The 26,657-nt window shown below is 44.8% G+C and overlaps 2 protein-coding genes across 2 annotated transcripts; one reads left to right on the top strand and one right to left on the bottom strand.

Annotated features, from left to right (window-relative positions):
- Positions 1-1,558: 1,558 nt before the first annotated feature.
- Positions 1,559-4,996, bottom strand: Atp5if1 (ATP synthase inhibitory factor subunit 1). Its single transcript, XM_038334584.1, has 3 exons — positions 4,837-4,996; positions 4,654-4,745; positions 1,559-1,822 (listed from the first exon to the last, which is right to left on the bottom strand). Exons 1-3 carry the CDS (start codon positions 4,921-4,923, stop codon positions 1,678-1,680), a joined length of 324 nt encoding a protein of 107 aa, XP_038190512.1. The 5' UTR covers positions 4,924-4,996; the 3' UTR covers positions 1,559-1,677.
- A 2,384-nt stretch (positions 4,997-7,380) lies between these two features.
- Dnajc8 (DnaJ heat shock protein family (Hsp40) member C8) lies at positions 7,381-26,285 on the top strand. Its single transcript, XM_038335242.1, has 10 exons — positions 7,381-7,496; positions 9,995-10,096; positions 13,563-13,619; positions 16,379-16,445; positions 16,988-17,086; positions 17,237-17,240; positions 19,049-19,112; positions 22,698-22,789; positions 23,584-23,659; positions 25,506-26,285. The coding sequence occupies exons 1-10, from the start codon at positions 7,419-7,421 to the stop codon at positions 25,626-25,628; spliced, it is 762 nt and encodes a 253-aa protein (XP_038191170.1). The 5' UTR covers positions 7,381-7,418; the 3' UTR covers positions 25,629-26,285.
- Positions 26,286-26,657: the final 372 nt, after the last annotated feature.

Genomic DNA, 26,657 nt, shown 5'->3' with positions numbered 1-26,657 from the left:
TGCATTCTGATGAGCTCCCAGTGTCCATGCCACTAGCTTGTATGGTGAGTTCCCAAGTGTCCATCCATACCACTAGCTTGTATGGTCTTCTAAACATTGCCTCATGGAGGGGTGGGGGTGGGCTGGGGGTTGGAATCCCATGCCAATCTTACAACTGTGCTGTGTTTAGGACTTTACATCTCAACTATTTTAGGACCAAGCAGTATTTTGTTATTATTTAATGCTTATATCTCACTAGGTGTGTGTTGTGCATGACTTTAATTCCAGCACTCTGAGGCAGAGGCAGGTGAATCTGTGAGTGTGAGGGCAGCTTGGTCTACAGAATGAGTTCCAGACCAGTCAGAGTTGTAATAGTGAGACTGTCTCAGAAAAAAAAAAAAAAAAGCTGGGCAATAGTGGTGAGATCTTTAATCCCAGCACTCAGGAGGCAGAGGCAGGTGAATCTCTGTGAGTTCGAGGCCAGCCTGGTTTACAAAGTGAGTGCCAGGACAGGCTCCAAAGCAATACCTACCTCGAAACACCATCCCAAGACAAACATCTTTTATTTTATTATGCTGTAATAAAAATTTTCACAAAGTTGTACACATACACACACAATCAGGAGATTCCAGTTAAAAACAAACAAACAAACTCCACCCTCATCTCTATATTAAGTATAGGAATACTAAATTATTCCTGACAACCTTCCCATTCCCTAGTGCTGGGATCATACCCAAGCCCTCATTGCACGTCCAGGCAAGTATTTTACTACTGCATTATAGTCCAACTTGTGTATTTTGTCTTTTCCCTTTTTTTGAGACATAGGCTCATACAGCCCAGACTATGTTATCTTTTCTTTAGGAGTTTGTTGAAAAAAAAAATTCCCTTTTTAATAAATGCATTATCAGTGTTTTGCCGCTGTCTGTGTCTGTGCACGTGTGTGCAGTGTCTGAGGGCAGAACAGGGAGTCAGATTCCCTGAGACAGCAATTATAGATGGTTATGAGCCACCAGAGTCACCACGTGGGTGCTGAGAGCTGAGTCTGGGTCCTCTGGAAGAACAGCCAGTGCTCCTTTTGTTTTGTTTTGAGACAGGGTTTCTCTGTGTAGCCCTGGCTGCCCTGCCACTCAATTTGTAGGCCAATCTACCTGCCTCTACTGGGATTAAAAGGTGTGAGCCACCTCCGCCCAGCTTGTGTCTGTCTTTCTTTCTCTCTTTTTTCTTGAGACAAGGTTTCTAGACCAAGTTGGTCTTGAACTCACAGAGATCCGCCTGCCTCTGCCTCCCGAGTGCTGGGATGAAAGGCGTGCGCCACCATTGCCAGTTGTCTCAACCCGCAAAATTAGAGCGAGTTCATCTGAGAGTCCCCCAAGTAATGCAATGCTGTCATTTCCAGACTGTTCTGCACCAGATTGGGGTTTACAGTTCAAGATTTCTCTGTACACCTCTGATTAGATTGGGGTCTGTGTTATCTCCCCTCCTTATTCTACTTACAGTCCTGCCTAATTCATTTGAATGGAGGTGTAGTGTCTGCTCCCCGCCCCCACCACCTTTTAGACAGTAGATACATCACACATGATTACTGGTGATAGTTTATTATCTGTTAGTAGCACACAGAGCAAATATGAATCACTCAGAACTATGTCTCTATAGGCGTGAGGAACGATACGGGGCCATTCTGTGGGGGACTGCATGCATTTAGTGATGGTTATGCTTCAGGCTTTTCATCTTCTTCTTATGGCGCTCAATTTGTTTCTGCAGACGCTCAATCTCCTGCTCGTGGTGCTCGATCTCGTCCTCATGGTGTTTCTTCAGGGCAGCCAGTTGTTCTCTGGTCTTCTCTCTATACGGAGACAGCGGCCGAGGGTTTAATTTCAATCCTCCACCCAAAGAGATCTCTAGTTTACTTTTATTACATTCATTTGTGTGTTTGGGGTGGAGGTGGGACGGAGCTTGTGGGAGTCGGTTCTCTTCTCCTCTGTGAGTCCCTGGTGTCAAAACTCAGCTTCACAGTTTTGTTACAAAGCACCTTTGCCCTCTGAGTCACTCACTGCCTCCCAAGGAGATCTTTAGTCATACTGAAGGTAGGCAGGGTTACTGGCTCATTGGGTAACCTCAGCACCTTAAGGGCTGAGCTAGGAGGAATGACTGCGCGTCTGAGGCCAGCCCGAGACGCAGTACACTTGAACCACAGAGTGAGACTGCTTTGGAAGCCCCAAACAAGGGGCTGGAGAGATGGCTCAATGGTTAAGAGCACTTGCTCTAGCAAGGACTTGGGTTCAGTTACCGGCCTTAAAATGGCAGCTAAAGCCATCTGTAATTCCAGTTCTCAGGGTTCTAAGGGATCCAACTGTCGTCTTTGGATAAGTTCCCAATTTAAGTTTACTGAGTTGGAACTGCGAATATGGCTCAATGGTTAAGAGCACTTGCTGCTCCTGCACAGAACTCAGGCTCCGTTTCCAGCACTCACACCCGTATGTATCTGTAGTGTCAGGGGATCTGACGCCCTCTTCTGGCCTCCACAGGTACCAGGTACTCATGTGGTGCACATACATACATGTAGGCAATAAACTCATATACGTAAAAAAAATTAGAGCTGGAGAGGTGGTTGAGATTAAGAGCATCTATTTTTCTTCCAGAAGAATCCAAATTTAATTCCTAGCACCCATGTTAGGCAGCTTACAACTCTAGGGGATCTACTGCCTCTGGCCTCTGAGGGTCCCCACACACTTGTCACAAGCAAACATGCATGCACGTACACACACACACACACACACACACACACACACAATTTAAATAAAAATGTGCACCACCATAATCAGCTTTTTTTTTTAAGATTTTAGAAAAAAGATTTATAATGTATACAATGCTCTGCCTGCACGTATGCCTGTATGCCAAAGAGGTCACCAGATCTCATTATAGATGGCTGTAAGCCAACATGTGGTTGCTGGGAATTGAACTTAGGACCTCTGGAAGAATAGCCAGTGCTCTTAACTTCTGAGCGTTCTCTCGAGCCCCAAGATTTATTTTTATTTTATGTATACGAGTGTTTTGCCTGAATTTTTTTTTTTTTTTTTTTTTTTGTTTTTCGAGACAGGGTTTCTCTGTGGCTTTGGAGCCTGTCCTGGAGCTAGCTCTTGTAGACCAGGCTGGTCTCGAACTCACAGAGATCCGCCTGCCTCTGCCTCCCGAGTGCTGGGATTAAAGGCGTGCGCCACCACCGCCCGGCCTGAATTTTTTTTTTAAACGAGACAGGGTCTCTTTATGTATGGCTATCCCGGAACTAGATATATAGACCAGACTGACTTTAAACTCAGTTCTTCCTGCCCCTGCCTCCAGAATGTTGGGATTAAAGGTGTGCACCATTATGTATATGCATGAATTGTCCATGGAGGCCAGAAGAAGGTGTGGGATGCCATGGAACTGGAGCTATAGACACTTGTTAGACACCATGTGGACATTGGCAATAGAACCTGGTTCCTCTGGAAGAGCAGTCAGTGCTCTTAACCCCCAAGCCACCTCTCCAGCCCCTGCATACTGCCCTAGCAGAGGACCTCAGTTTGGTTACCAGCACCAGTTTCAGCAGGCTCACAATTGCTTATAACTTTCATTCCAGGGGCACCCATGACTCTGGCTTCCCCGGGGCACTTGTATTTACACCCACACATCCAAACACAGCCACAGAACTAAAAATAAAAGTAAATCTTTAAAAGAAAGAAAACCCAAACACGACTCAACAAAACAGTCATACCCAAGGTAAAGAATAAAGGTTCCAAGTCAGGAATGGTGGTATTCTCCTAATCCCAACACTTAGAAGGCTGAGGCAGGGGAATTGCCATCCTGACAATTGTTTTTTTGGTACTGAGATGAACCCCCGACATCTGCATGTTTTTAAGTTCTTAGTTCACAATTGAGCAACAACCCCTATAGGTCTAGGACAATCCTTAGGACGAAACCAAAGGAGGAACAGAAGCAAGATTAGTTTCCGGCTGCTCTCCAGTGTGGACAGGCAGTTAAAGATAACTCAGGGTTGGGAAAACGTTGTAGATATAGTCCACTCCCTGTTTCTAACCAATAGAGAAATATCTACAACCCAGGGTCTGAGTAGGGCAAAAGTCTCCCGGAGTGAGGGAAGTCGAACTTTTAGCAGGGACTATTAGCAGTTAAGAACCTAGCTCTTGTTAAGAACTGAAGACACGCAGAGGATCTAGAAATGGCTGACAGTGTCTGAGGTCTCAGGGAAAGCATGCAGCCTTACAAAACTAATGCGCGCAGTGGAAAGGTTGAAGAGAAGAAAAAAGGGGGGGGGGCGGTTCTGCTTGTCCTGGCCGGTTGGATGTAAACACTGTTCAAAGCGCCTGGGGGTGTCGCACTGACAGAGGTGCTGAGCGGGTGACCGTGGGTGAGGAAGATGATAGCTAATCATAAATTAGGAGACGAGCCTTGGGTTGAGTCTTGCAGATCGGTTTAGGGCTAGTGGGAAGCCAGCAGTGTGGGACTGGTACTGATGTTAAATGATTCAACTATGTTGAGACACAATGGCTTCATCGACCTGGGAATTCTGCCAGAGGATGGGCGCCCCAAGGGACCAGGTAAAGATGGGTGGAGCGACAGAGGGCGTAGAAAGGACAGGGAAGGAGGTGGGGGCAGGACTTGGGACCAGATGGGCCTCACCGGAAGTACCGATCCTCTTCAGCCTTCTCTCTCTTTCCGAAGGCCCCACCGGCTTCTCGGATGGAGCCAGCGCCAGTGTCCATGCTCTCCGACTGCAGAGAGAGACGTAGTCATGGCAAAAGGCACAACCAGGAAGAGAGGACACGCGCCCCGGGAGGGGCCGTAGGTCCTACCGCCACCTACCGAGTCGGAGCCGAAGCCTCGGGATTGCAGGACCCTCACACCCCAGGCGCCGAGCCGAGCCCGAATAGCCAACGCCGAGCCTGCCATTGTCTCCTGCGCAGCTCCGCTCGCGTCGCGGGCGTAGCAGCTTCTCCCCTAGCGCGCTAACTGCGAGGGCGGCTAAGCCGCCAATCTGGACGGTGGAGAGGCGGGACGAACACGGGAACAGCGAATCAGAAAGTAAGGGGGTGGGGTTTCTAGCAGTCCGCCGCGAATGTCGAGAGGGAGGCGGGTTTATGCTTAGCCAACTGCTAATAACCTGGGGCTCTGGTGCAGCATGACCCTGAAGTCTTGGGTGCTGTGTCGGATGATAAAGTCTTGGCTTTTGCTATCATTAGACTGAGGATGTCGTCCACTCCCACCGCACAGTTTTAATCATAAGGTGGTTTTATTAAAAATGTAAATGATAGAAATCTCTACGGACATCAATAAATCGGGGAAATACAAAGCTTGTAGTAGTTATGCCTAGAATACCGACTGTCTGGATATCGACCTCCAACATACCTCTATTTGTACATATGAAATCGTGTTCGTCCCTTAGGAGGTGTTTTTGTTTTTTGGCTTATATTGCCATTTCAGTCTCTTCTATCACTTTAAATTTCACTTTCTCAGAGAAACCTTTTTTGGCCTTAGTCATTAGTAATTTTCTTAATCCTACCTCCCAGTTCTTTCTTCACAGTTTGCTTTGTGAAGCCACTAGAGCCTTAGTAGGTAACGAATTAGAATTTGGGAACTGTATTAATATGTCCTTGGACCGAGCAGGTAATCGCTTTTGGTGCAACAAGATGGAAGGGAACATGGAGGTGCAAACCTGTAATTCCAGCCCTTCTGCGGCACACTCAGGAAGGGAGTGCATCCAGCCTGTTCTACATAGGGAATTCTGGGCCAGCCAGGGCTTCATAGCAAGACCCTGTTTTTTTTTTTTTTTTAAAAAAAAAAAACAAAACACAGACACACGGCTAGTGTTTGCTGCGTGTCGCCTGAGTCCTATTCCTGGGCCTCGGTGGCGGAAGGAGATAACTGATTCCTGACAGTTGTCCTTTGACCGCCACATGTGCACTATGGCAGTGTGGCCCCATAAATAAAACATGTCACTTTAACAATTAAGTAAGAAACTCTAAACACAAATACTTGTACATGCATGCTCATAATATCTTCCTTCCCTTTTTCTCTTTGCCCTACCTCCCTGGATGAGATCTATTGTAGCTCAGGACAGCCTAAAACTCCCTATGAAGAGAGCTGGGATTCCTGATCTTCTTGCCTCCACCTCCCAAGTGCTGCGGTTACAGGCATGCTTTTCATAACACTATTTCCCAACAGTCCAAACATGAGACTACCCCAAATGTTAAACTGCTGAAGGAATAAACAAATTGTAGCATAAACATACTTTTGTGGAATTTGATGCAGTCATAAAATAGAGTATATTCTTATATAGGCTCCTTTTGTTTTTTTTTTTGTTTTTTTTTTGTTAGTTTTCTGTTCAGATTTTATTTGAAATCTAATTCAAATTGTCAAAGCTACAAAAGAGGGGAAGACATCTGTATTATGTGTCTAAGTCACAACATCCTAAAACAAAATACTACTACTGTATAGGCTCCTTTTGGATGGACTTTAAAAGTGTGCTACCTGAAAGAACTAAATATAAAAGGTATCGTATAAATAGATTCCCTCCATGGGAAATGTCCAGAATAGGTATAGGCAGAGATAACAGATTCCTTTTTGACAGAGACTGGGGGAGAAGGAAACTGCTTAGTGAGTACCAAGTGTGGTTTTTAAAAGAATAATTTATTTATTTACTTATTTATTATTTATTTATTTATTTATTGAGACAGTTTCTCTGTGTAGGAACTCACTCTGTAGACCAGGCTGGCCTCAAGAGATTCACCTGCCTCTGCCTCCCCAGTGCTGGGATTAAAGGCATCTGTCACCACTACCCAGCAAGAGTAATGTTTTGTTTTTATTAAAAATTTTATGTGGCCAGTCATGGTGGCACATGCCTATTAGCACTAGGGAGGCCGAGGCAGCTGGATCTCTATGAGTTCGAGGCCAACCTGATCTACAGAATGAGGTCCAGAAGCCCGAGCTATGTAGAGACCATTTCTCTGAAAGCAGAAACAACCACAAAAGTGTGTGTGGTGTGTTTGCATGGGCTGGCTGTAGCATACGTGTGAAGTCAGATGGTAACTTTTGGGAGTGGTATTTTATTCCTTCCACTCTGTGGGTCCCGGGGTCGTCAGGCTTTGTGACAGGCGCATTGACCAGCTGAGCCCTATCTTTAATCCCAGCACTCAGGAGGCAGTGGCAGGGGGAATCTCTTGAGTTCGAGGCCAGCCTGGTCTACAGAGCTTCTACATCCAGGACGATGCAGAGAAACCCTGTTCCAAAAAATAAAAAATAAAAAAATTAATAAAAACAAAATTAGGTGGGGTCTCGGCGCCCTTTAAGAGCGGCTTGGCGGCGGAGGCGGTCCGGGAAGGCGGGCTTGGAAGAGTCACGTGAAGCTGCGCTTGCGCAGAACGGTCACGTGCCGGCAGGCTGGGAAAATGGCGGCTTCGGGAGAGAGCGGGGCTTCGGGCGGCGGAGGCAGCACAGAGGAGGCATTTATGACCTTCTATAGTGAGGTGAGCCCGGAGTAAGGTTGGTGGCCTCACGGAGAGCGCGCTCCGGCTCCGTCCGCAGCGGCCCGGGGCAATGGGACGCCTCCTGGGACCGTTGGCCCGCGCCGTCCGGCCTGGGGACTGCGGACCGGCCGCGGGGTGCGTGCGCGGCCGCCACTGTGGCTGCTGAGGTCCCCGGAGCGCGGCGGGGCGGCCGGGCCTGTGGACCCAGACCCGGAGAGAGACCGGTGAGCTGTTTGCGTTGCTGCTGCCGGCAGGCCGTGGAGTCTACGACCGGCGGAGGTTGGCACCTTCCTGGTGGAGACGGAGTTGCGGCGCACCTGCTTTTATTTGTAAACAGGAGGGAGGCCTTTCCCACTCCTCTGCCGTGAGTGTGTGAGTGGCAGTTTCTGCGGTTTACCAGTGCTGAGCACTGTTCATCGTGACACGAATGCGTTATATGACAGCCCCCCCAATCTTTAGCATGGCGAACATTAAGAGGGTGCATATGTACTTGCATCTGCGACTTTCTGCAGGAGACAGCTAGGTGTCAGGACAGGTGTGGACTGGGTCTGAGCCTCGTTTCCGATTGCATCGCCCGCGCCTAGTGCATGGCGGATGTTTAGCATATAGTCAGTGAAGAAATGAATGGATAAACTGAATAAAAGCACGTCGTTTGGCGTCAGAGGCCCTCATAGTGACTTTTTGCAAGGTAGTTAGTCTAACTGCTGTTGCAGTCTTTCAAGACACCAATTGCCATGTGTATAACCAGACGGAGTTAATATTACAAGAGTTTTCACGACGATTGAAGAAAGCAGCTTGCAAATTGAGACTGTCCTGGAACTCACTTGGTAAACCAGGCTGGTCTCGAACTCAAAGACCTACCTGTCTCTGCCTCCCAAGTGTTGAAATTAAAGGCGTGGGTTACCACCGCCCGGCTGAGGCAGTCGTCTTTTAAGTCATCGTCTCCTATTAACTCAGCTGGACCCTTCCTGCTTTAGCCTCCGAAGTGCTGGGATTATCTTCTGCGTTTATAATAGTTCTTGTTGTGTAGTACTCAACCCCCTGCCCCATAGTGTTGGCTTTTTTTTTTTCCCTCTCACTGAGAGATTTCAATCCATCTTGGTGGAGAATGTGGGCAGGGCAGTGCACATCTTTTAGGCTGGAAGCAGAGAAAGAATGGCTGTACTTTGCAATAGTATTAATAGTTAATGTTGGAAATCACACCTTCTGTAGCCGTTTTTGTCTTTCTGTTTGTAAGACAAGTGCTCAGTGAAGTCTAGTCTGCCTCACTCACTTTGCAGTGCTGGCTGCCTGCAACTAGCGGTGATCCTCCTGCTTCAGCCGCCCAAACACTAGGATTACAGGAATGAGCCCGCCACACCCAGCTTTATTCTTTTGTCAAGAATCAAACCGGGGGTTTTTGTTTTTGAGACAGGGTTTCTCTGTGTAGCTTTGGAGCCTGTCCTCCAACTTGCTCTGTAGACCAGGCTGGCCTCAAACTCCCAGAGATCCGCCTGCTCTGCTTCCAAGCGCACCACCACCACCCAGCTCAAACCCAGGGTTTCATGCATGCTAGGCAAGCATGCCACCAACGGAGCCAATCCTAAATCCCCCATAATGGTGTTGTATGTTGCTCATAGTTCATGGTCAGTGTACTTGAATTTTTCCTCTCAAAATGAAAAAAAGATGTATTTCATGCAGCTATATCATCTGTGTGTAGTTCAAGCTCTATGGAGGTGGCTATGTTTTATTTATTTATTTAAGTTTATTTATTTATTTATTTATTTGGCACAGTATTTCTCTGTGTAACAGCCCTGGCTGTCCTGGAACTCACTTTGGGCTGGCCTCAAACTCATAGAGATCCGCCTGCCTCTGCCTCCTGAGTTCTGGGATTAAAGGTGTGTGTCACCACCACCTGGCATGGCTGTGTTTAGGTGTTTATTATCTGGGAATCTTGATGTCTGATTGGGAGTAAAGCTGTTAGGGTAAATTTCTCACAAGTTAGGTAATTGGCAACCGTGGTTTCTGTAAACCTTATTTTTCCTTATTTGTGTAAAATGGGGGTAATGATAATACCTGCCAAGTAGAATTGTTAACAAAAATAATACATGCAAATTTTAAAAATCATGTGTAGGGTATATATGTGTGCATGTATGCACATAATGGGCACAGGTGTGTGGCAGTCAGGTCAGTGTCATGTATCTTTCACCATCCGTGTTGTGTTTTTGAGACAATGTCTGTCACTGAACTTGGGACTCACCAGTTGGCTAGTCTGGCTGTCCAGTGAGCGCTGGGGTTGCAGGTGCGTGTGCCCATGCTCTCAGCTTTTACGCGGATGCTGGAGATCTGAACTGCTATTGTAAAATTAGTTGGACTGCTGTGATCTTTCTTGTGTGTAGTAAAGTGTCTTACGCATGGTTGATACAAATAGTTGTTGGCTGGGCATATCAGTATTATGTTAAAGTAGCCATTCAGCTTATTATTTTTACTAATGGAATTATTGATCCTTTTACTTTCAGGTGAAACAAATAGAGAAGAGAGATTCAGTTCTTACGTCCAAAAATCAGATTGAAAGATTGACTCGTCCTGGTTCTTCTTACTTTAATCTGAATCCATTTGAGGTGAGTGGATGGTCTGTGTAGCATTTATTGGAGAACTTTTTATGTGTGCAGAGTTATGTGTGTGTGTATTTATTATGTTGTCGTTGCAACATCTGTGGAGAGCTTTTAATGTATGCAGAGTTACGTGTGGGGGGTATTATATTGTCGCTGCAGCATCTGTGGAGAGGTTTGGTTTTTTTTTTTTTTTTTCTTTTTGTTTTTCGAGACAGGGTTTCTCTGTGGCTTTAGAGCCTGTCCTGGAACTAGCTCTTGTAGACCAGGCTGGTCTCGAACTCACAGAGATCCGCCTGCCTCTGCCTCCCGAGTGCTGGGATTAAAGGCGTGCGCCACCATCGCCCGGCCTGTGGAGAGGTTTTTATGTGTGCAGAGTAACATGTGTTTATTATGTTGTTGCTATAGCATCTGTGGTTGATAGCTTTCCATATATACAGACTTATATATATTTGAGACAGTCTTCTGTACTCAATGTTGGTTTTGAACTCCAGATCCTCCTGCCTCAACCTCCCAAATGCAGAGATTGTAGAAATGAACCACCATACCTAGCTGTTTATTTTTGAAACAGGATCTTACTGTAGCCCACTATGGCTTGGAGATCACTTTATATCCCAGGTTGGCCTTAGACTCTTTGTGGTTCTTCTGCCTCAGCAGCTAAGCGCTAGGATTATAGGTGTAAGCCATCATACCTGGTTTGGAGGCAGATTTATGTTACAGCATACAACCAAGTTACATTGTTGGCAATGAAAAAAGTGCTGAAGTGGTGGAATTTGTATGGTGGGTAGGTTGTCTTTGAAGTTGCTTGATTTTATTGTGAGTAGGGTTAGCAAGATAGCTTGTTAAAGAGAATGAGATAGACTTTGTCCTGGCAGATGTTCTCCAATACTCTAATATACAGGATTTATTTTGAATATAGAGACATAGCTGAGCTCACTAAATTTAGGATCCATGATTTAAAAAACATGTAATGCCAGGTAGCCTGTTCTCTTTGCACTTGGTAGACAGAGGCAGGAATAGCCCTACAGATTTGAGGCCAGCCTAGTCTATAGAGCAAGGCTTGGGCCAGCCCGGGCATCAGTGAGATCCTGTTTCAAAACAACAACAACAACACAAACAAAACCTTTGTTAAAACTTTCTTGTTACGTGAAGATAAAAGATACCAAATATTGAGTAAGAACAGAATGAAGATCATGAGATTTTTAGATAAGCGAATGCACTTTCTGTTTTTTTTTTTTATATTTATTTATTTATTATGCATACAATATTCTGTCTGTGTGTATGTCTGCAGGCCAGAAGAGGGCACCAGACCTCATTTACAGCTGGTTGTGAGCCACCATGTGGTTGCCAGGAATTGAACTCCGGACCTTTGGAAGAGCAGGCAATGCTCTTAACCACTGAGCCATCTCTCCAGCCTTGCACTTTCTGTTTTTGAACGTATTTCCAGTGTGGCTCAGAGTGGCTCAGCCCAGCCATTCACCTACCTCATCTGGGAGCATAGTGTGTACCACCCATCATGCCAGGCTCTGAACATTTCCTATTGTCACGAATGAATCACTGTTCTTTCGTGTATGATTAAAAAGTCAGGTCATGGGCTGGAGAGATGGCTCAGAGGTTAAGAGCATTTCCTGCTCTTCTAAAGGTCCTGAGTTCAATTCCCAGCAACCACATGGTGGCTCACAACCATCTGTAATGGGGTCTGGTGCCCTCTTCTGGCCTGTAGGCATACACACAGACAGAATATTGTATACATAATAAATAAATAAATATTTTTTTAAAAAAAAGGACTTTAGCCGGGCGGTGCTGGCGCACGCCTTTAATCCCAGCACTTGGGAGGCAGAGGCAGGCGGATCTCTGTGAGTTCGAGACCAGCCTGGTCTACAAGAGCTAGTTCCAGGACAGGCTCCAAAGCCACAGAGAAACCCTGTCTCGAAAAACCAAAAATAAAAAAATGAAAAAATAAAAAAAAGGACTTTAAATATCAGTTAAGCATTTTACCATTGTGCATACTAGGTATTAGGTTGGCCTTTCTCTCTCTCTCTCTCTCTCTCTCCTCTCTCTCTCTCTCTCTCTCTCTCCTGTTTGTTTTGAGACAGGGTTTCTCTGTATAGTCCTGGCTGTCCTGGAGCTCAGTCTGTATACCAGGCTGGCCTTGAACTCACAGAGATTCACCTGCCTCTTCCTCTGCCTCCTGAGTGCTGGGATTAAAGGTGTATGTCGCCACTGCCCGGCAACAATAAGCATTCTTAACCACTGAGCCATCTCTTCAGCTACTATTTTTACTTCTAATTATGTGTATTGGTCTATGTGTGAATCTCTGCATGTGTGAGTGTAGGTGTCCATGGAGGCCAGACATGTTGGATTCCCTGGAGCTGGAGTTACAGGTGGCTTGGAACTGAACTCCTTCTTTTTCAGAGCAGTGCATGTGCTTAGCCTCTGGGCTGTCTCTCCAGCCAGTTTTTTTAAATAGTTTATTTAAATTCATTTTATGTACATTAGTGTGAAGGTGTCAGGTATCCTGGAACAGGAGGTACAGACAGGTGTGAGCTGCCATGTGGGTGCTGGGAACTGAACCCAGATCCTTAGTAAGAGCAGCCAGTGCTCTTAACCACTGAGCCATCTTTCCAGCCCCCCATTTTTAATTTTTTTAGTCAGATCTCTCTTTATTTAGGTCAGCCTGTAACTCATGACCATTCTACCCAACTTTGTAATTACTGGGATTATAGGTGTGAGGCACCGTGCTGAGCCCATGTTGATGTCTTTACCCTCATGGGTTCCGACACAGTGTGCTAGGCAGCCTGGCTTTGGCCTTGGCCTCCTAGTCCTTTCTTGGCACTCTGTGTCAGGCTGCTGTTCCGTGTGAATACCCTTCTCACCCCACATGGGCTCTCACACTCTGCTTAACTACTCCTTGTGTGTGGTTACTCTCTTCTTTGTTCCAGGTGAGCTCTGGACTCTGACACTGTGTTCTGGACTATGAGATTCAGTGTATATCACTTCACCTGGTTTTACTTGACAGATTTAGTTATATTGCTCAGAACAGAAGTGGGGGACAGAAGGCTTGTAGTAGGAGAGTGGGGGGATACAAACATAAATATATATGCAGACACATACAACACACACACGCACACACATTTTCTCCCTCTTGTTTTTGTTGTTGTTTATTTGTTTGTTTGAGACAGTGTCTCATGTAGCCCAGACTGGCACTGAATTTGTTATATAGCCAAGGATGACCTTGATTCCTGATCTTCCTTATGTGGTAGAAGTCTAGGAATAATCCTACTCCACTTCCCGGTTTTATGGTTTTGTTGTTGTTGTTGTTGTTGCTGCTGCTGCTGTTTGTTTTGAGACTGCTCTGCTTGTAACCAAGGCTGTCCCTGCACTTACCATCTTTCCGCCTCTGTCTTCCTAGGATTGAGATGACAGATATGGGTCACCATGCTCAGCTTTACACTTTTGATCTTGGTTCTTCCAGGTTCTTCAGATAGATCCTGAAGTGACAGATGAAGAAATAAAAAAGAGGTTTCGGCAGGTGAGCCTTCTGTTTCTTTGGTGGTGGTGATGGTGGGGTTCATGGAGCTCAGGCTTGCCTAGAATTTTCCCTGGTAACCAAGGATGGCCTTGAGCTTATGATCCTCTGCTTTTGCCTCCTGAGTTCTGGGATCATAGGCATGTGCCACACCTGGTTTATAGGATACTGGGCCTCGAACCCAGGTTTTCATATATAGTAAGACAAACAAACACTCTACCAATTGAGCTACATCCTAGATGTGATTTTTGAGGATTTGTCGATTAAATTTTGGGCCAAAATTTAACTTGCCACCCCTTGCAAATTAAGGCTTTAGTGACATGTATGCGTGGTGACATAGAATGTTAACTAATGTACCATGTGTAGATCTTTCTGTGAATATAGTGAGTTTTCTTTTTTTTTCATATAATTATCTATTTATTTATTTGAATTTTCGAGACAGGATTTCTCTATAGGTTTGGAGCCTGGAACTCGATCTGTAGACCAGGCTGGCCTCAAACTCACAGAGATCCTCCTGCTTCTGCATCCCGAGTGCTGGGATTAAAGGTGTACTTAAGTAGCTAGGAGGACAGGCACATATTATTTGCATAACCCACTCAGTTACTTCATATCTTACAAATGGCTGTAAATGCTCAAGAAATACTTAGCTTAGGTTTGTGAGATGGCTCATCCGCTAAAAGTACCTGCTGCTAAGCCTGACCACCTAAGGTTGATCCTAGGGACCCACATGGTAGAAGCACAGACCTGACTCCAGCAAATTGTTCTCTGATCTCCACACACATATCATAGCATGTGTTCATGTTCCCCAACCCAATAATGCAAGAAGCTTTTAAAAAAGAAATACCTGAGTTAATGTAACAAGTACTTATGGAATTAGCTCTCTGGCTTCTGATTCTTGCCACTGTCTTTCTTCCTTTCTTTTTTCCTTCCTTCCTTCCTTCCTTCCTTTGCCTTCGTAAGTTCTTTCTTTATCTCTTCATGCTTTTTACATTTGAATCGGACCTGGCCAGTGCTGACTGTAATACTCCAATTCTGCACAGCTGTCTTACTGATATCCAGGGCTTTCCTCCAGGGCACCAGGTTTCTCCACACTGCTGACTCATGGTTACCTCTGGTCTCCCAGCAAGCTAAGATGGCTTTTGTTTCTGCCTGCTCAGTCATTTCGCATTATATAACTTTATAGTTTTACTCTTCCTGAGCTCTGCTCTGCTTAGTGCTCCCCCCTTTTTCCCAGGGTCTGTTTTCCAGTACAGTCCTTTAACAGTTGTTCCTAATATAACAAGCATTTCAGTCCTTACTTTTCCTGTAGCCACAGACTTGAGTTACAAGTTGTTACTGACTATTTAGATGGCCTCATAGTTAAAAGTACATGTGATTTTAGTTTTAATTTGTTCTCTTACTTAGGAGCAGTGTGCACTTGAACAAGTGCTTTGGACCTTTCTGTGTCTATTTCACCTCATTTGGTAAATGTGTCCAAATATTTAAATCAGGTACTACGTACAGAAGGCTTTCAATGGATGTCTTGATACCTTTGTCCATGGATGTCTGTGTGCAAATTCATTCACTTCCTTTCTTTTTCTTTATTGCCTCTCCCTTCCCCTTACCAGTTTCTCTCTCTTTTTTTTAAAGATTTATTTATTTATTATGCATACAACATTCTGCCTCCATGTATGCCTACAGGCCAGAAGAGGGCACCAGACCCCATTACAGATGGTTGTGAGCCACCATGTGGTTGCTGGGAATTGAACTCAGGACCTTTGAAAGAGCAGGCAATGCTCTTAACCACTGAGCCATCTCTCTAGCCCCCCAGTTTCTCTTCCATTTACATTTTCCTGTCATCTCTGCCCTCTTCTCCCTTTTCTCTCTCCTCTTATTTTTTTCCTCTCTTCCTACCTATTCCACAGGGTCTCACTTTTAGCCCAGGCTAGCCCTGAACTCATAATTCTCCTCAGTGTTGAGATTTCAAGAATGGGACCCCTATATTCTGCTTATGCTAATTACTTGCATTGTTGGTTTTGTCCAAACGATGTAGGTACTTTGTATTTTTCCAGGGGTAGAGCAGGAAGCCGAAGTGAAGAGTGAAGTGAAGCAACTCGAGAGTTGCCCAAGGTCTGGGAGCAGCGGGTGACTGAAGTTAGAATCACGCATTAAGACTATGATGCTGGTGCTTCAGGGATTAGCATCAGATTTTCATGTCCCTACACTTTTACTTATTTATTTGTTTGTTTGTTTGGTTGGTTGGTTTTTCGAGACAGGGTTTCTCTCTAGCTTTGGAGCCTGTCCTGGAACTAGCTCTTGTAGACCAGGCTGGTCTCGAACTCACAGAGATCCGCCTGCCTCTGCCTCCCGAGTGCTGGGATTAAAGACGTGCGCCACCACCGCCTGGCTCCTACACAGATTCTTTTGCTCCAACTATTTCTGTCCATCAGTGACAGCAGGTCAAGAATCTTGTAAGTGGCCGGGCGATGGTGGCGCACGCCTTTAATCCCAGCACTCGGGAGGCAGAGGCAGGCGGATCTCTGTGAGTTCGAGACCAGCCTGGTCTACAAGAGCTAGTTCCAGGACAGGCTCCAAAGCCACAGAGAAACCCTGTCTCGAAAAAAAAACCAAAAAAAAAAAAAGAATCTTGTAAGTGTCTGAGAGAATCACCTGTGGGGTTTCTGATAAAAAGTTCATGTTTTACTTATTATTACTGGTGCGTGTGAAGAGTTCAAGTCACTTCCATGAACTGTTGGTGAGCCTGACTTTTCTCTTCCTTGTAGTTGTCTATATTGGTGCATCCTGATAAAAATCAAGATGATGCTGACAGAGCACAGAAGGCTTTTGAAGGTATTTGTAAATTTACCTGCTTTTGAGTAATATATTGTCAATGCTAAGGAGTAACTAGTTGTGGAAAAGTTGTGGATTTCAGTAAAGCAGCCATTTAAGCAGAATGTTTGAAGAAGTAATCCTTGGGGACTGGGCGTGTAGCTCAGCACTTGCCTAGCATGCTTGAGGCCCTGGGTCCAATCCCCAGCACTGAAAAGAAAGTGCACCTTAACTTTGTTAGTTAAAACTTACATATCTGTCAGTATACTTTTACTGCATAGGATCTTTTTTCTCTGAACATAAGTAAAGCGGGAAATACTTTGTCAATGTGTTACATTTAGACGTGGTATTTTAGCCTTGAGTGTATATGTAATTTTTTCCTTAGACTTTTAAGGTCATTGCTATGGTTGTATGCTTTTTAAAAAATGAGTTTAACAATGGTAAATAATGTAACAAAGTAGGGAATGTTTTTAGACAGTGCAAGTCCATTTACGCTGCCTGAGTATAGCTCAGACTTTGAGAGGGTATTTGCAGAAACAGTTAACTTCAATGTTTTGCATTAGCTGTGGACAAAGCTTACAAGTTGCTACTGGATCAGGAACAAAAGAAGAGGGCCCTGGATGTAATTCAGGCAGGAAAAGAATACGTGGAACACACTGTAAGTATTTCTAGTGCTGCTGTGTTTACAGGAAGTAACAGCAAGCTGTGGGCACCGTGTAGAAGGGTATATGCAACTAGCAGTACTGACCAGGTAGCTAGTGATCACTTTAATTCTCACGAATAGCACCAAAAGTAGCATTCTTTCCTGAGAGAAGAGTCAGGGTGAGGAGTGGCTAGGACACTGCCACACCCACTGGCACTGTCAGCCCTGTGTTGTGTAGATGGCCACTTTGGACTCCCCTGTTGCCTTGCTGCCGCAGTGAGAGTGGAGAAGCAGCAGGGCTGTGGCAGTGCTGACTCCCTGCTTTTCCTTTAGTTGCCATGAAAGGTTTGGAAGCGAGAGGCTGTCCAGGAGCTCTGAGTGGGCTTTAAAGCAGGAGGCGGCATGTGTTCAGTTAATAACAAAACTCAGAAGACTCTTTTGAAATAAACTAAGTTAAAGCTTTTGTGTGTTTTAAATGGGGTCTTGCTGGGGGTACAAAGTAGCCTTAAACTTTAAAACAGCCTGGACTGGCCTTAAATTCTTACTCTTCTGCCTGACCTCTTGAGCCATGGGATTATGGGTTGTATGCCATTGCATCTGATGGAAAGACTTTTTCCTTCTTCCTTTTTTGGTTGGGTTATTTTATTTTGAAAGAGTCATATGCAATCCATTCGGACTTTGAATTAGCTGTGTACCTGAGGCTGACCTTAAATTCTTTTTAAATCTTCTAGATACATTTCTTTTATGTTTATGCGTGTTTTGTCTGCATGTATGTGTGTGCGCCATGGATATGCCTGGTGCTCAGGGCGGGTCAGGAGAAGGTGTCAGATCCTCTGGAACTATAGTTACGAATGGTTGTGAGCCTCTGGTTGGGTGCTGGGAACTGAACTTGGATCTTCGTAGGAGCAGCAAATGTTCTTACCTGCCGAGCCCTATCTCCAGCCCTGGCCCTGCACTTTTGATCCTTCTCTATATCCAGTTGCTAGGATTACAAACATGCACCATGCCCAACTAGAAAGCTCCTTTCTTTTTTATTCCCCCATGGAGCAAGAATCTCAAGACCTTTTACAAGAGTGATTTCAATGGTGAGTGAATCAGGAGTCCATCTTTTTTTTTTTAAGAGTTTTGAGATTTGAAATGGAACTTTATAGGCAACAGTAATAAAGATGAACCCATTTTAGATGAAGACGGTGAGGAGAAAAGTCAGGAAAGGAAAGGTGTGTAACTGGGCCCTGTTGGTGTGTTGCACATGGCACTTGTAGAGTCAGCCCTGTTTGGTTAGAAGAGTGCACACCAGTGCCTTCAAGTCTGTTTGTAAGGAATCGTCCTTAGAATTCCTGACCACACGGTGGCAGTAAAGTTTTTCTGAACCTGGTAGGCACTTGGCTGCGTGATACTCTCATAGATCAATTATGGAGTAGTGACAGTCTCTTGTGAATTTTGTTGTTGTTGTTGTTGTTATTACTATTTTCAGTAGTGGCCAAAGTGATGCATGTATCCAGTAGTGTGATGTGAAAATTATGGTTTCTGGAGTTACATGGTGGAAACGATCAAGAATGTACTTTCAGAAATCCCTTTCATGCTTAAAATACCATACATTTCCTAGGTCCTCCTAAAGCTTGGCAAATGTGCTTTCTTTGCTGTAACTATGTGACCATAAGCACCATGTTATTAACTGCCTTTATGAGTTGGGGGCAACATCTCTGCTGGTTGTCTCTCAATAGTGTTGGCTGTGGGTACAGGCTAGAGTGGACTTAAATGAAGTTAGATGAAGGAACTACATTTCCTAGTCTTCTTAGTTGATTTATAGTGTTTTCTATTAAAATGTATTGTTGCTGTTATAATTGGCAGTGCAGGCGGAGGCTCTTTTGCCTTCATCTTATCCTGTGCCTATGGAAAAGTGCACACGTGTACAGCTCAGTGGCTGCTAAAGTGTGAGTGCTCATTGCTGACGGGAAAAAATTCTTTTTAGGTTAAAGAGCGAAAAAAAACAACTCAAGAAGGAAGGAAAGCCTACAAATGTAGAGGAAGATGATCCTGAACTGGTGAGTTATTGGGAAACAACTTTCATGTGTGGTCGGTGGGTTGAAGAGCAAGGCCTCACTTAAAGCGAGTAAGTGGACATTCATGTATCCCCACTCATCCTGTGTGTAGGTGTGTTTGTACAGGCATAGTGTGTGTACACATGTGTAGAAGCCTGAGGAGGTATCTGCTCTGGCAATGTCCACTTATTCTCTTTAGTCAGAGTCTTTCACTGACAAGCTGGAGCTAGGCTGGTGGCCAGCAAGCCCCACTAAGTGTGCTGTCCCTGCCCCTAAGCTTTGGGTTACAGGCATATTTAACTTTTTATATTAAGAGTGCTGGAGATTTTAGCTTGGTTCCTCATGCTTGTACTCTTACCCACTGACCCATCTCCACCAGCTTTCTAAATGTAGAGCTACTGCCATTCCCTCCCTCCTTCCTTCCTTCCTTCTTTGCTTCCTTCCTTCCTTCTTGGGGTGGGGAGAGTTCCCTAGCTGTCCTGGAACTCACTCTGTAGACCAGACTGGCTTCGAACTCACAGATACCTGCCTGCCTCTGCCTCCCAAGTGCTGGGATTAAAGGTGTGCACCACCACCGCCTATCGTATATGCATCTAATGGAGTTTGTGCTTGATTATTTTAGAAGCCACATGTGCAAAGTACTATGTATAATTATGTTTTTTATTTATTTATTTTTTTTTTTGAGATACATAGGAACCCTAGTACATGTTTAGGAATCTAGGACTTTAGAGCTGCTCAGCTGCTCAGAGCACTTGTTGGACAGGCATGGTGCTGCCTGTAATCTAGAGCTCTAGAAGCATGCTAGGGGCTGGAGAGATGGCTTAGTGGTTAAGAGCACTGCCTTCTCTTCCAAAGGTTCTGAGTTCAATTCCCAGCAACCATTTGGTGTACAGCAACCATCTGTAATGAGATTTGATGCCCTCTTGAGGAAGAGTCGTTCTCATCAACTTAGGTCAGGAAACCCTATATGGACAGGTTCAACAGAACCAACATTTACAGGCTGCCCATGCATACAGATTAGCAGGAAGTGGTGAGCTCCAGGTTTAGTGAGAGACTGCCTCATTAAAGTGGAGAGCGATTAAGGCAGATACCTGCTGTCATCTTCAGGCCTCCACGTGAACCATACACACATAAAGATATTGAAGTATTTATTAGATGTTCCTTTGCTCAGTTGTTATTCTTATTAAAGTTTGTTCGCATTATTTTTACTGAGCAGCTCCTAGCAGCTAATAGTATTCTAGAGAAGTTTTGGACCTCCTTCATTTCTCTTTTCCTCCTGCATTGTTTTTTGCTCAGTGCCTCTGATTTTAGTACATGATCCTATTATATATTCATGGTGGATTATTATTCTGTATTTCGACGTATAACTCAAAATTTCTATTTGGGAAGAAAACACTCTAAACATGAATTTCTGAAAAACTCATGGTTGGGGCTACAGAGGTGGCTCACTGGTGAAGAGCATGTATTACTCAGGATTACTCAGGCAGAGGACCTGAGTTTGGTTCCCAGCACCTACATGGTGCCTCACAACTGCCTGTAACTCTAGCTCTAAGGGACGACATCCTCTTTTGGATTTGATGGACACCTGCATTCACATGTGCACAAACCTATATGCAACCACACACTTACACATTTTTAAAAAGAAATCTTTAAAAAAAAGCTGGACATTGTTGGTGCACGCCTTTAATCGCAACACTTGGGAGGCAGAGGCAGGTGGATCTCTAAGTTTGGGGCCAGCCTGGTCTACAGAGAGAGTTCCAATTCCAGGGGATCCAATACCTTCTTCTGACCTCTGGGCAGTGTACACACACATGATGCACACACATATTCATGCATATAAAATAAATACATTTAAAAAAAAGAGAGTGAGAGGAGGTGCCTAGTCTCACTGCAACTTGATAGACCACGGCTGGCTGATTGGTATCTGAAGAGAAACAGTGGAGGAGGCGTGGATGGAGGAGGAGTGTGAGAGAGGAACTGGAAGAGAGGAGGGAGGGAAAACAGTTTGGCTATAAAAACAAAACAAAAAAGAACAAAACTGTCATGAGTTTGGTGTGCTGGCACATGCCTGTAATCCCAGCAGCTGGGAGACTGAGGCAGAGGATTGCCTTGAGTTTGAACCCTGCTTGTGCCACATAGTTAGAACCTGTCTCCAAAACACTCCACAACTATGTAGTAGGATCTGGTCACTTATCTTTACTTGCCTTTCTTTCTTTCTTTCTTTCTTTCTTCTTTCTTTCTTTCTTTCTTTCTTTCTTTCTTCCATTTTCTTTCTTACCATATTTGTTTTTATTTTATGTGCGTTGGTGTTTTGCCTGCATGTTTGTTTGTGTGAGGGTGTCAGATCTTGGAGTTACAGAGATTTGTGAGCTGCCATGTGGCTGCTGGGAATTGAATCCGGGTCCTCTGGAAGAATAACCAGTGCTCTTAGCTGCTGAGCCACCTCTCCAACACATTTGCTTTTCTTTAATTTTATAAAGTCTAATAATAACCTCTGCTGTAACAATAGCTAACATAACTGAAAGGCTCTGGGTAGACCGTGGGTTTGACTTGGTAGTAGAGGTTTTACTTCATTGCTTGGGTTTTATCTTCTGTACTGTAAAAACCAGTAGAGCTCTTTGCCTTTGTATCTTCTTTTTTAAAAAGATACATTTATTTTATATGAATTAGTGTTTTACCACCATGTATGTTTGTGTGAGGGTATCAGATCCCTTGAAGCTGGAGTCACAGAAAGTTGTGAACTGCCATGTGGGTGCTGGCAATTGAACCCAGGTCCTCTGGAAGAGCATCTGGCGCACCTAACCACTGAGCTCTCTCTGCAGTTCCACCTTTATATTTTCTATGTAATGCTGTGTTTTTTTCTCATTATTATATCTTAGAGTGTAAGGTGAACTGGTTACAGAGACACAAAATGTCTTGCTCAAGGTAGAGCATATTCTATCCTGTGTAGTAGTCCTGGGTTGGGGGGGTGGCTGCTGGTGTGGAAGCTCTGCACCATGTGTCCTTCAAGGTCTTGGCTCTTGTAACTAGGATGTGTCCCCCATCTTCCTGACCGGGTGTCTCATCATGTGCCAGACAACAGAATAAAGGGAGGAGTATGCCACTCCTTCTAAGAACATCCTAGACATTGTGTATGAGTACATTGACTGAACTCTGACTCACATGGCCAAACCTAGCTATAAGGAAGTCTGGGAATTATGGACTTTTTTTAGTCCCTTAAAACAGGTTTGCAGTTGTGAGTGACGCCAGCTATGTAAGAGTCAGCTTGGTTCAAGCCACTAAATCAAAATTATAAGATATTTGTAGAAAGGAGAGTAGAAGTTAATCCTGGGGAATTTTTGCAGAAGAGCACCTGCAGAATCTCAGTGGCCTAAGTACTTCCCAGAACCAGGTTTCTAGTCTGCTTAGTAAGAAAGAAAGGTCTCCTAGGCAGGTGGCATTTCTCCCTGAAGAGACAGTGTAATGGCGTCTCCCTGCAGACATTGCATTGCCCAGTTGTAATCTATAGGGCTGTCATGTAACCACTTAATTTCAGTCTTGATGTGAAATGTTTACTTTTATTTTCTTTTGTCCTTAATTTTCTTGCAGTTCAAACAGGCAGTCTACAAACAGACCATGAAACTATTTGCTGAGCTGGAAATTAAGAGGAAAGAGAGAGAAGCCAAAGAAATGCATGAAAGGTACACATCCCTATATTTGTCTTAGCCTCATTTTAATGCACAGATTAGCTAATGCAGGCCTCTGGGGATTTTCCTAATGAATTGGTAGTGCTTCATTTACGATAAATTGGAGAGGCAGGTGTACAGCCCAGTAGCATACACGAGGCAGGCTGTCTGAGCCAGTCAACGGTGAGACATGGCAGACTTTTGAGAAATACTAGCTGCACCTGTCCTGTAGGGAGTTCCTTTCTATTGAGAAATGCAGTGTTTTTTCTTCCTTTCTGGAATGCAGTAGTATTTTTGAGACCAGCATCCTTTCTGGGCCTTGTAGGTGCAGCTGTGATGCCTAGGTAGGATTGTAACGGAATAGCTTTAACACGTTACTGTTCTCGAGTATGATGTCCTCTAATTGTCAGAAGGGTTGAGGTTGTCAGTTGTGGTGGCACGTACTTCTAATCCCAGCACTTGGGAGGTGGAGGCAGAAAAAAAGCAGTTGAAGACTATTTTTGGCTGAGTAGCAAGTCTAAGGCCAGTTTGAATTACATGACCTTGATTCAGAAAAGACAAAAGGACCTATTGAGGTCAATTTGACTTCTGTATTTTGTGTTGTTGATTGGAGTAATTATATTTTGCCAGTTGAGTTTGTAGAAAATGTTATTTTAGGTTGAGTTTTGTCATCTGCATGATGAGGCATTTTTATGATGAAGCCTTGGCATTTGCTGGCTCAGGCTCTTGTGTGCTCCTGTGTAGCTGTGCCTTAGCTCATGTGGTAACGCGTTGTGAGCATTGGGTAAAGACTGCTCTGCTGTCCCTAGGAAACGGCAAAGAGAAGAGGAGATTGAAGCGCAAGAAAAAGCCAAGCGAGAAAGGGAATGGCAGAAAAACTTTGAGGTGAGTAGCTGAGGTGGGTCATTCCAGAATAAGGAAGCTTGGTTCCTGGGTGCTCCAGGACTGCCTGGGGCAGACAGGGAACCGGGATGTGTGGGCAAGAGTAGGTACTGGGGAAGCAGGGTCTGGGGCTGCCTGGCCTTCATAACTCTTTCCCTGACAAGGGCACCAATAGACACAGCTACCAAATGAGCCCAAGAAGAATGAATTCAGAGGTAATATGAAGTAGTACCCTAGAGGACAAAGATTTATGGAAATAGCTTCTTTTGGGGGGCAGGGAGTTGAGGTTGAGACAAGTTTTCAATAGTCCCGTCTACTCATTATGTAGCTGATAATGACCTTGAACTCCTGATCATCCTGCTTCGGCCTCCCAAATACTGGGATTAAGGTGTACACTTCCACAAACTACTGGAAACAGGTTCTTGTGACCCAATTATTCATTTGCAGAGAGACTTCTGGTGTTTTGTTTTGGGTTTTTGAGACAGTCTTACTTTGTAGCCCCAGCTATTTTGGAACTCACTATGTAGCCCTAGTCCAGCCTTGAACTCTTGATGATCCTCTTACCTCCGCCACCTAAGTGCTGGGATCACAGGTATGTGCACTACACCAGCCCACCTTATAGCTTTTGAACTGTGTTCATTGCTCTTGTAGTGCCCTGCACAGTTCTGAGTTGCATTTGGTCTGTCTTTTATAGGATTTAGGATTCAGGGTAGAGCTTGCTTAACCATAATATTTGACTTTGCTTCTGTCCAGATTTATGAAAAGGGAAATGAGTAGCCCATTTGATAATAGAGATCTTTGTGGCTAGTGATTAGTTGGCTTAGAGACATCCTGTTGAAGTTGTGTGTGGGGGGGGCAACAGCAACATGGTGAAGAAAGAGTGGCTATACTTCCAGCTAGCTGCATGGTTGAGAAAGCTAGTTAACTTCTCATCATTGTACAGCTTCTTTAATGCATGCTGTAGTCAGCTGTTTGTAAGGGTCAGAAGAAACAAGCTAGGGGCCAGGCATGATGGGGCATGTCTTTAGTCCTAGCCCTCTAGTGGAGGCAGGCAAATCTCTGGAAGTTTAAGGCCAGCCTCTTCTACACAGTGAGTGAGCTCTAGGCTAGCCAAGTGAAATGCTATCTTAAAAACACACACTCATAGCCCGGCGGTGGTGGCGCATGCCTTTAATCCCAGCACTCGGGAGGCAGAGGCAGGTGGATCTCTGTGAGTTCGAGACCAGCCTGGTCTACAAGAGCTAGTTCCAGGACAGGCTCCAAAGCTACAGAGAAACCCTGTCTCGAAAAACCAAAAAAAAAAAAAAAAAAACAAAAAACAAACAAACAAAAAAAAAACACACACACTCATACATTGTGCATGCGTGCACCAAGTGGTGGCGGCTCATGCCTTTTAATTTCAGCACTCGGGAGCCAAAGGCAGGCAGATCTCATAGTTTGAGGCCAGCCTTGTCTACAGAGTGAGTTCCAGGACAGCTAGGACTGTTACACAGAGAAACCCTGTCTTGAAAAACCAAACAAACAAAGTAATAAGCCAGCTCTGGGAGTGTGTAGCTCAGCAGTGGAAACAGAAGGAATTTGTTTGGAACGCCCGCACGAGGCCCCAAATAAATAGAGTTGTGATAATATCATGACATCACCCATTGTGTCCTCTTTGGAGAGGGTGTTGTGAAGTTTTTCTGGGTCTCTAGAGATAGGAGAGGCTCTGATCTGCTCTCCTCTTGGATTGTTGCAATGGGCTGATCAGGGCTGGGCCACGGCAGAGCAGTTGGCAGCAGGACAGGCTCAGCCCCTTCTTTGCTCATTAGTGACCTCACCTTGGATTGATTTCCTTTCTGTTTTCTTTCAGGAAAGCCGGGATGGTCGAGTGGACAGTTGGCGAAATTTCCAGGCAAATACAAAGGGAAAGAAGGAGAAAAAGAATCGGACCTTCCTTCGGCCACCAAAAGTAAAGATGGAGCAGCGAGAGTGACCAGCAGGGCCACAGCCACAGCCTCCCTGGCTGCCTCCATCTGCTTCAAGGACTCGTTCTCTATCCACCCCAGCATAGAGTAGTGTTTGCTTTTTAGTCATTTTGTTTTCAATACAATTTAATATCAATCAAAGTAATTTGTACATTGAGATGAGGGGCTTGATCTAACCTTCCCCATCCTTAACCCATGGAACCACCAGGATCGGAAGGTGTCACTGACTCTGCTGCCTTCTTTCCCACGGCCTGTAACTTAATGTTTTGTATCTCACCGAGTTGTGTGGTTCGAAGGTCAGGCAGGTATAGTTTGTGGAAATCCTCCAATTAAACGTCTTGCTTACAGTGGTGTTGCTGCGACTCCAGAACAGCCTCAGCCACTATGGGAAGCCCCTTTGCTTGTTTCTGGGTGTGCCAGCCTTGAAGACCCAGATCCAATAGGAAAGGCATTGTGGACTCTCGATGCCCTGATGCCTTGTGGTGTTGACACAAGTCCTGTTTGGCTGACCACCAATCAGCCAGAGTGGTGTGAGGCTTTCAGCCACTTAAACATGTTCACTTTCCAAAGAGTTAGCCATCCTCCAGCCAGTCCTACTTGTCCTCACTTGTCTGCATTTGTTAGTGGTAATATTCTTTTAACGTATAATAAATTTTTATACCCAAGCCTTTGCTGCTCTCATCCTCAGGTGGAACTCCAAGGGCAGGCAGGTCCATTATCTTCCTTGGCCCATTCCTGAAAGTGCCTTGTGGTTGGACACACATAGTTCCTACACTAATGAACCTTAGCTTTACCTACAGAATGGTACTACACGGCTGGGGATCTACTCGTGGTAGAGTGCTTGCCTGGCATTTGTGAGGTTCTAAGTTCATCCATCAGAACAACAAAAATACAGGAATATCATGTATGACAGGAGGCTGACTGGGTTGTAGTTCGGTAGTGGGGTGAGTGAGAGGTTCTGGGTTTTGTCCCCAGCAGCACCTCCAGAAATTTTGATAGATTGGTTTTACTGTAGGAACTTCTGAGTTGACCAGTGT

This window comes from Arvicola amphibius, chromosome 6 (assembly GCF_903992535.2).
Source record: "Arvicola amphibius chromosome 6, mArvAmp1.2, whole genome shotgun sequence".
Classification (NCBI taxonomy): Eukaryota; Metazoa; Chordata; class Mammalia; order Rodentia; family Cricetidae; genus Arvicola; species Arvicola amphibius.
The sequence above is the reverse complement of the archived record's forward strand: the minus strand, read 5'-3'. Positions and strand labels throughout refer to the sequence as shown.

Bases quoted from the DNA above. Each gene is read 5' to 3' on its own strand.
- Dnajc8 (XM_038335242.1), top strand. From the start codon at position 7,419: ATGGCGGCTTCGGGAGAGAGCGGGGCTTCGGGCGGCGGAGGCAGCACA. The intron at 7,497-9,994 runs GTGAGCCCGGAG...TTTTACTTTCAG, and splicing joins TTATGACCTTCTATAGTGAG to GTGAAACAAATAGAGAAGAG. The intron at 22,790-23,583 runs GTACACATCCCT...TGCTGTCCCTAG, and splicing joins GCCAAAGAAATGCATGAAAG to GAAACGGCAAAGAGAAGAGG.
- Atp5if1 (XM_038334584.1), bottom strand. From the start codon at position 4,923: ATGGCAGGCTCGGCGTTGGCTATTCGGGCTCGGCTCGGCGCCTGGGGT. The intron at 4,746-4,836 runs GTAGGTGGCGGT...CTCTCTCTGCAG, and splicing joins GAGGCTTCGGCTCCGACTCG to TCGGAGAGCATGGACACTGG. The intron at 1,823-4,653 runs GTGAGGCCCATC...GTCTCCGTATAG, and splicing joins GAAGAGGATCGGTACTTCCG to AGAGAAGACCAGAGAACAAC.